This window comes from Macrosteles quadrilineatus, unplaced genomic scaffold (genome assembly GCF_028750875.1).
Source record: "Macrosteles quadrilineatus isolate MER2022 unplaced genomic scaffold, UCM_ALF_1.0 Scaffold_2__2_contigs__length_208266976, whole genome shotgun sequence".
NCBI classification, from domain to species: Eukaryota; Metazoa; Arthropoda; class Insecta; order Hemiptera; family Cicadellidae; genus Macrosteles; species Macrosteles quadrilineatus.
Window position 1 is genome coordinate 175,192,196 of NW_026542595.1, and position 9,844 is coordinate 175,202,039.

The 9,844-nt window shown below is 35.2% G+C and overlaps 2 protein-coding genes across 2 annotated transcripts; both read right to left on the minus strand.

Moving 5' to 3' along the window:
- Nucleotides 1–287: 287 nt before the first annotated feature.
- Nucleotides 288–5,277, minus strand: LOC128985158 (uncharacterized). The gene is made up of 5 exons (XM_054404540.1): nucleotides 4,974–5,277; nucleotides 4,516–4,597; nucleotides 4,073–4,142; nucleotides 1,909–3,251; nucleotides 288–1,004 (listed from the first exon to the last, which is right to left on the minus strand). Exons 1-5 carry the CDS (start codon nucleotides 5,126–5,128, stop codon nucleotides 288–290), a joined length of 2,367 nt encoding a protein of 788 aa, XP_054260515.1. The 5' UTR covers nucleotides 5,129–5,277.
- Nucleotides 5,278–7,776: 2,499 nt separating this feature from the next.
- On the minus strand, nucleotides 7,777–9,844 carry LOC128985922 (uncharacterized). The gene is made up of 2 exons (XM_054405912.1): nucleotides 8,649–9,844; nucleotides 7,777–7,865 (listed from the first exon to the last, which is right to left on the minus strand). Exons 1-2 carry the CDS (start codon nucleotides 9,559–9,561, stop codon nucleotides 7,840–7,842), a joined length of 939 nt encoding a protein of 312 aa, XP_054261887.1. The 5' UTR covers nucleotides 9,562–9,844; the 3' UTR covers nucleotides 7,777–7,839.

The window sequence follows — 9,844 nt, forward strand, 5'->3', positions numbered from 1 at the left end:
TATAAAACTAAAAAAGCTACAAAAACTATGTCACACATTTTGAGAGTATTTAAATATTCTTAACATAAAAATATTTCTGAAGGTAGATACTGAGATTGAAGTACAAAAATATATTTTATCTCCGAAACGGGATGTCACTTTCAGTCTTAGTTACTAAATGACAAACATCACATGTGTATACTTAAAAAGTACATAGTAAGGTTTGTACAGTATTCTTTTTCGTTTGCTGTTGGCTGTTGACTCCGTGTACATTTGACAAGCTCCAAGTATTTTTAAAACTTAGACAGTCAAGAGGATGCATCAGCGCTGGAATGGCTTGATACTTCTGGGAGTTGATCTACGCTGACACTTGTCACGCTAGTCTGATAAGAGGAAGTTGAAAGCTCTTCATCTTCAATGACCACATCTATTCTCGGAGTTTCCACTGGTTTCTTTATCACCAAAGAATGTTTCTGCTTATTCCTCTTTGAACGCAAACCTTTCTGAGACTTTGTAGAGTCGGATGAAGACGTATCCATTGGGTTTTTCAAGGGATCGATCACTGATATTGAAGGAGATGGCTTTGGAAAAGTGTACTTTACGCTACCCAAAGTCGAGAGTTCTTTTCCCAAATCGTCCAGCACTGACTGAGCTACCTCCGAGAAGTGTTTTACATTTTTCCTTTCTACCTTTCCAGCGACGCTAAGGTTGTCTCTTACTTTGGTCATATAATTTGCAAGTTTATCGCTAGGTAAGTTGTTGGACTTTGTCACATCACTCAGTTCTGATGTTCTAGTTATCCTTACAGAACTTGGTCTAGGCTCCAGATGAAGAGGTAGGTTTAAAAGTGGCACCGACGTTTGTCTGTTTGAGCCCGAGGACGAGTCATTTTCCATTCTGCTGCTTCTCTTCTTTGTCTTGACCTCTCCAAAGCTGAGGTCTAACCGTGGGACACACACTGGGCAAACCTCCCCAACTTTGCAGCCGCAGGGTTCTGGCAATAGTTCACCGTCTGATAGCTTCTCCTGGAAAATTTTCATTTTCAATAATGGCACAAGGTAAAAGAACACAGTATACAGTTGTCAGTAAAAATTAACATTTTTACTATAAAACATCTGTCACGTGAATCGGTTAGCAACCAGGCTTTCAGATGTACTAAAATTTAGATGACTTCACAACTTAGATAAAAACAAACTGAACATACTATATCCTAACTGCACAAATATAAAAATATATAAGATAGTATAAGTTGGGGCCAATGAGAACCGCTACTAAGTTGAGTGTAATTCCTAAAACGGACTGCTAGACACCAGCATGAATGAAGTATTTGTAGTACCAAATAAACGTTAAGCAGAGTGCAGTACCTTCCAGGGAACTACAGAATGATAGTTTTTTTTAGGTCTACAGACAAATTTATAACTTGGGCATTATGAGTGGCCTAGCGTATCTGAGGAACAGACGTGAGGTGTAACCGCCAATACTTGACTGAAGAATGGTTCTGGGCACTATAAGTGGCCTAAGATACCTGAAAAGAAATTATGGATACTTCATAACAGACCACAAAGGGTTAAGATGCATTTCTTTTAAACGAGAATTAATTTGAAATGATTTTGCAAATAAAATTACTTTAATGAAAACACACCATCATTTTGATTTTCTGCCATTTTTTCCTGATTGGCCGGAAGCAAGTGGTACTCAGGGTGATTTTTTACATGTGTCTGTTGCAGCAGTGAAGTTTCAAGTTGTAGCATGTTCGATGTGTCTGGTATATTAATAATAATATAAAAAATATCAGCCCCGTCTTGGGTCACCCTATATAATATGTAGGCCTTTACAAATTTTAAAATAAGATTGAAATTAAAACATACAAATAAATCTATATGTACAAATGCCGCTACTACTTAGATTATGGTTGTGAAACGTACTCACCGAATTCCGCAAGATCTCGTACTTTCTGTTTGATGAAGTGGAAGTAGATGAAGACCTGGAACTCGATCCACAAGTGGAGGAGTGAGAGAGTGTACAACTGGTGACTGTACCCAAGGATGAAGGAGGAAGAGGAAGAAGCATTTCCAAGTAGCCTCTGGTGAGATCAGCTGGTCTAGCCTCACAGTGATCAGCTGGTCTATCCTCACAGCTGATTGTTTCGCTGTCGACTGCTTGAACCGAGACATTCTGTTTCTCCGCCTCTGTCTGATTTGAGGAATCCACCTTTGGATTGGGCTGCTCTAATTCAATATTGGGAAAAGGATTTTCATTGCACTTCTGCCACAGTCCATGTTTGGTTTGTAAGATAATATTTGGTTTCACAAGACTAGAAATAGTATCTGCCATTGAAATCGGGTGTGATCTTTCATTCTGATGTGAAGAATCAGTGTTAATTTTCTTCAGCACCTCAGAAACAGTCGGTTCAATAATGCTCTTAATTGTTTGTTCATCGATTTTCTCTCTTTCTGCCGTATCATAAAATTTACTTCCTCTTTGAGTAGAGCTCTGATTTCTCACATTTGTTGAGATATTTGTATTGGACTTCTGGTCACTTTCAGATCTCCCCTCTGGGTAGCACAGTATTTTCCCACTTTCATTTGGACTATCTAGTTCCACTATCTTTTTGTTTTCTTTATCTGAACCATGAAGCTGAACGGTTAGTTTAAAAGTCTGATTAGATTGATCTGCTTGCAATGCTACAGAATTTTCCTTCGTTTCCCCCAAGGTGATATTAAATATATTTTCGATCGGCTTTGGAGTCAATCTCATAGAAGGGACTGTAAGATCTGTTTCACCTACATTAATTCTATTTGATGTCACACTTTTTGTCTCCGAGTCACTTAAATTCACAGTTTGCACTGTTGTAGATTTCAGGTGTGGCAAAGATTTCTCAGTTTGAATTATAGGAGATGTCGCTACCGTTACTTTTTTATTTTCAATTAGTGCAAAGGATGTGTTCACAGATGCATCTGTTTTTTGAGATGTGCTATTAAAATTGATAGGGGATGTTGCTATGCTAATTTTTTCCGTCTTTGCTTCAGTTTGATTGTTTAAAATATTTTGATTAGGTGACAATTTAACATCCATGTTTTTATCAACTTCTACTTCTGCTGGTTGTTCAAGAGATTCTTTTCCCCCTATGATCATATTTGAGACTTTACTAGATAGCTTTTGAATAGTTACTGCAGTTTCTCCTACAATAGGCTCCTCGATAGTGACGATTTCTTCAATAATTGACTCGGATGATTCTTTTTCAGCCTCACTACCAGATTGTTGCTCTAAACCTGTGGAATGCAAAACAATAATCCATAAGTATTGTATTACTTTTTTTAAATATTGACACAGTAGACGCCTTCTTGACCGACCTCGCATTTGCCAAACATCGGATTAACTGCTCTCACTTGTGAAATATTACAGTTTGTTTCAACCGACCTTGTTTTGAGAGCAGTTCGGTTTAACCGCTGATTTCTAAACGAATAACACTTCATTTTGAAAGTTTTTTAGAGATTGTCCGTTTTAACAGGCCTTTCGAGTTATCCTAATCCGACCTAGGTCCGGTCCTGTTAGGGTCGGTTAGGAGGGGGTCTACTATACTTATCTTAATGTGATTCAGTCAGTTGGGTATCCAATGAAGAGATTCGTCCCAAAATAACCCTTGAGAAGATAATACATTTGTATAATGAATGGTGATAGATTGAGTGGTGTTTCTATGTTCAAATTCAACCAGTTAAGTAAACTAACAAAAAATTCTGTACATCAATCTAAATCTTTGGTGTATACAGAAAATCAAATTTTCCCTAGATAATCCGACTTGTAGTTTGACATACTTGCTCCAAGAACTACAATAAAGAAGTTATTGGCCGATGTCCATACAGTAGACCTAAAAAAATGTAATATGTTTATACCTAAGTTCTTTGGGAGGAGTTATTTTTCTATCTTTCCAGCCTTGGTTTTCCAACTCTGTTGCGGTGTTCTTACAGTTTTTGATAGGCATAAAGAAATGGCAATGACAGGCAGTTTGAGGAGGATAAAATAGAAGTTTTAAATTTGTGCAATAAACGTAGGCATTATTGAATCAACGATGAAGGTTTGGTAAAATACTCACCTGTGCTATTCACATTGGTCCCCTCCTCAACATCCTCTTCAAAATCTTCCTCATAATCTTGAAGGTCATCCTAGGGAGGGCCATGAACATTAATAATACAATAACAGATTTATCTGTTTTATTTTAACAAAACTTAAAGCTTGTTTATCTAAGTGGTTGTCTTAAAAAAAATGTACGAGTATATTAAAATCTCAGGAAAAAAATTAGAGATTCCAGTTTTACCACGCCAATACATTTTTGACTAAAACTATTTCAGAAAACAAAGGCATTTTGCGCTTTAAAGAATTATTTTTTTTAATAGATAATAATAGTAATACCAGAGCGAAAAATGTTCTAAAAATATACATTTTACTAGCAAAAAAATTGGCAAACCTATATTCTCAGACAGTTAAAAAATGTGACTTTAAAGATGACAATATAAATGTAGTGGATGTCAATTATACCTGTGTAGATGATTCAAAGACATTATCTGCGATTTGTCGATTCTTGGTTTGTTGCTCTTCAACATCTTGCGGCTTAATGTCTCTAAAACAAAAAAGTTTATGTAAATTTCCTAAAATGTCTTAGCCAACATTAAATTTTAAAAACTTGAAATCACAGCAACTTCTCTGCTTTAAGCTGTGTTTGGAGTTTGGACATGTAAAAATGTTTTGTGACACATTTTATTGACTAGGAACTTCCACCTCCAAATGGTTATCACAAACATTTGTATACATTCTAGTTCAACTCCTTCTTTAGAGTTTGGATTACTAACTTTATAGTATTTATTACCAGGATACAATCATTATTCATTAGTTTACTAAATACTTTTTTACCAATATGCTTTTTTAAATGTAGCCTAAGTGAAGATTTTAATTTTATAATGTAAAAACCGTTTATAGAATAACTCAAGAAAAATTACCTCCTTTCGTCTGTTTCTTCTGGTTCCTTCATACAGGTTTCATCTCTTATTCGACTGTTAGATGATTCTAATAATTTTAGATAACTGGTTGTTCTCACATTTTCATCTTTCTGAGCATGTGTTTCCAAATATCTTTCCATCGAGCCTTCCACCATTTTGTTCAATTCATCATGGATCTGTTTTATTTTAAGGCTTCGTTCCTCTATCCATTTTTCAAATTCAGAAGTTGTTTCCTTATGATCAACAATTTTTACATAAGAATTAAGTACTTTACTTCTTTCTCCGGCAGTTCCAGACCTTGAATTTGTTGTAATTTCATTATGTTTCAGAATTGATTTCCTTTGGGTCAGATTTGTTAGTACTTGGCCAACAACGGTTTTTGCATTGGAAGAAGTATTTGTCTTCTTAGGATTCATACGATTGTTATTTGTTTGCTTAAATTCTCTCTGATATGTTGGAGTATTTTTTTCACTATCATTGTACCTATTAACCGTTTGTATTGTTTTGGTTGTGGCTGGTTGAACAGAAGATATTTTTGATACTTTCCCAGAAGTCGCAGGCACAATTTTTTGGCTTGAATGTTTAATAATATTCATTGTTCGGGATTGCTTACTAGTATCTGTATTAGTTTGTTCAGCTAACTCATCGGGAATTGATTCAAAAGAGACTGATTTCTTGGGAGTTCTAACATCAGCAACAAACTCTATGAGAAATAAAACAGTATATTAGAATTAGACCTGTCAAAATAACTTTAATTTTAACTTTTCAGTAAATTTTTCAGTAAGAGAGAGGATTTAAACTTTAAAAACTCATAAGATATGGAATGTTTGAATTGCATGTTAAAGACATTACATTGTCCAAAGTTACTTAGAGGAGGAAGGTTGAAATGTAGAGGAAAAATAACTGAATAAGAACTGAACCAACAGGAGAAATGAAATTTTAAGGGCTACAGTTTAAGTCTACAGGAATGAAGATATCAGAATACAATGTATAGTTATAGGTATTAGTTATAATTATAGGTAGCATAAGAGAGAGTATACAAATTAAAGTCAAAATGTGGTTTGGTTACAAGAACGTAGAATTTCTCGGAAAATGGAGTTGATGGTGATGGAGGGTAGGAGGTTCCGTAGTCCTTTGCCGTAAGGAATTGGACAGGTCAGGGTTACTGGAAAGAATAACCTACCTTAAACTAGTTTTGGTCACCGTTAAGGTAAGGTAACTGTTTATGTCGTTGAAGGTTGACTAAACTAGATATTTTTTCAATTATAATTTGAATTGTCCATTCTAATGTCTCCACACAACCAAAACAAAAAGCCACTTAATAGATTAAGAATAGCTATACGTGTATTAAGAGTGCAAAGTACATCATTGCTGCTCCAGGGCCGCCCCGAGGGTAATAGACGCCCGAGGCGAGATTTAAATTTTCACCCCTCCCCTAAAAAGGTATTTATGGGGTTTGCGTCTATAGACCCAATGTCCGATATATAAGTATCAAACGTTTTGCAAGTAATTTTTATAAACGTAACAACTACCCTGAACTAAATCACTAAAAACATTGAATTTACGACTCACAACGGACGTCACGAAACGACCATGAGTTGAAGTAAGAGTTTGAGCTTTGAGGTTGGAAACAAGCAAGTGTAGGTGGGGCGTGTGGGCGAATACGCAGTGTGTGTGTCTTGGACTCGCAGTATTGCCAACAAGTCACATGCCAGACTTAAAAGTAGGTAGTGATAGTACGAGTTGTATATTATATAATGGTATTTATTTTATGAATAAAACAAAAGCTGAATAAAACAAAAGCTATAGATTGCGTTTTTTTAGAGTCATTGTCATTGATTACATGTTTACGAGTTTCCCGTAAAATATTCGTTTGCCGATAAAGTTGTTAAATTTTTACCTTCCAAAGCCGCAGCATCCCGCTGGCCCCACCCTCGGGCCGGCCCTGTGCCGCTCGAGAACTGTAGATGGCCGCACAAAGCTTTGTCTCAGTCCATACATACATCAACAAATCCACACACACACACACCATGGTGGTTACATGTGGGGTTTTTGGCCATACATTTCGAGAGCGGCAATGACTGTTTCTGCTCGTAATACACACAAGATTTTTCCTACCACCATAATTAACTTATAATAACACACAGATTAACTTTTTAGATGTACATAAAATGCCATTTTGGTTATGATTGCTTTTTTAAGGATGTGTTATTTACCGATTGTTGAATAACGTAACGGATCCGCGGCTGTGGTTGCTATACAAACGACAACTGTGAAATCAGTTAGAGTGGCAATCAGCTATCATGTATACTGTTTACTAGGTATGGCAATGTGATCATTCCCATGCAGTGGTAGGAAAAATCTTGTTTTATCCCGCTTTAATATAATAAAAAATTCTCTACGAATTTAGTAAAAGTCATATAGTGCTAACACTAGTGACAAGTGGTATTATGTTAAAATAGGTGTCTAAACCTTGCAATAAAAATAAAACCAGGTGTCAGAGACTAAAATTCCATTTCAACCTGCATTCCGTTTCAATACCCCACATGGTCTAAAAATCCAAGTTTTTGGGATAAATATCCTGCGTATTGAGACACGGATTCTACTGTTTACACATTAAAAAACAAACTAGTTTGGAAAAAACCAAAAGATTTTCCCTTTCACACTTTCTAAATAAAATAATGAAATCTAAAAAAAATAAACAAAGATTCCACACATAGTTTTATTTGAACTATTACAACTGTTTAACTGTATGGTAAATTTTGAATTGGTTACTAAATTAACTATCTTGCTGGAGCTTGAGTTGACTTTTACAGTATAAAAATGTACGTTATTATAAGCCAGTCAGTGAAATAGATTAACTAAATCAGGTGTTTCCATGACAATTCTCATCTGTAAACAATACAATTTTATTTGGAAAATTATTGAGAGTTCAGTAACAAGTTTATTCAATAATGTCAATTAGAAGTCATGTTACACTTGTTTTATTAAGTTGTTTGTCACTTAATATGTTAAATAAATTTGCAAAACCAATTTCAAACTATAAAAATCTTTAAAGTCACATTCATTATGCATCGAAGAAAATTGTGCACTTAAGCTCTACAAAGTATTTTATTTATTTTGACCAGCACTTGATAGAGCAAATTGTAATTATTATGAAATTTTTATCAAGCAGACAAAAACGTGTTCGTTATCATTACAAAAGGGGTGATATTCAAGAGGGTATTGTAAAAACATATTTTTGATAATCTTTTGAATACCCATTAAAACAAAAATAGACATTGCATGTTCTATTTTCTATCAATACTAAATGAATATTCCTATTTCTGTTTTTTTTTATTTATCTTTTTTTACATATATAACAAGCCTGAAGCTGTATGCCTTTTTTTTACAGGGTTTAGTTTAGAATGGCAAATGTCTTTGTAAAACAAGTTTACAAATACAAATCTCATGTTTAACCTTTCACATTTCTCTCTTCTCATCAACTAATAATAAATGTTAACAGATGTCATTTCCTCAATACTAATTTTTCTGTTTACATGCTTCAAGAAAAAAATTGAATCAAATGGTATAATGAACTATTATTTTAATTTGTCTGTTGTTTCATTTCGTAAAGTTACCAAGTATGTTGTCAAAACTTTTAAGAGGTATCAGTGAGCAAATTAAATTACTAACCTTTGTGCCTCACGACATTTACAGGCGCTGTTTGCCTCTTCTTGTTCTCCTCCTGAATCAACTCCAGCTCCACAATCTGGTAATGAACTGTCTCGTCTAACTGGCAACAATGGTTGTCTGAGATCTCCCTGTTACCTCGCAGTTCTTCTTTCATCAACACTAAAAGTCTGTCTAAATGACTGTTCAGCAAGTCCACACATTTCACACAATCCACTTGGATTTTTCTCACAACTGAAGCAAGAAGAGGCAGAGAACAAATTAGACGACAGCAGCTTTTATTCCCTCGACTTGGCTGTTTCTCCACTTTTTCTGTCACCGATTTAATCAATTCTATTAAAACTTCTCTCTTTTCATCTAAATTACTTGGATGATTTTCTCTCAAATTTTCACTTGATGTACCGGGAACCAGACGGCCACTAGGGAATGAATGTCTATCACATATGTACTCTGTTTGTTTGTTTTGTCTTCCCTGATCTGAAATAAACGACGACTCGCTAAAAACAGGACTACTTGGAGGATAAACCACGTCGAAAAACTCTGTATTTTTCCTCTTCAGTTTGTGTGAACTTACACTTGAACCGACAATGTTGATTTTAGGTCCATGTTGAATTGTGAATCCTGGTCTTATATTGACCGAAGGCATTTTTTGGACGTCTAATGTTTTCCTTGATAGCATTTGAGGCTGTTCTTCTTCTGGTTTGTTTGTTTTCATACTAATAATCGATGAGTTACGGGTAAACGTTATGTTGGATCGATCGTTCTGCAGAACTGGACTAGTATTTGTGTGAGCATCTTGTTTGACAACTGATGTACTAGAAACAACTTTGGCATCTGACTTGAAAATTACAGTCGCCGAATTCTTCTCGAAGCTCTGTGTTTTCTTCTCTACTAATTTTTGCTGCTCGTAAAACATGCTGAATTCAGTTACATCCGGATGATTCTTTATGTTGCTTTCCTCTAACTCACTGTGATGTAACTCACTTGTAATTCGTGCTGGTTTTGGATCTTTGGTTTGTGAACGAAGTTTATGAGTTAATCTCTTCTGTTCCCCGTTGTTCCTTTTATAGTTTTCTTCATTTCCACGAACATTAAAAGATGATAATGAATTAGGAGGAACTTGATAGCTAGTTTTGGATCTGCTATTTAATGAAGAAGAGCTGTGAATACTTCCTTTTGTTGGGCTTAAAGGTAGAGCA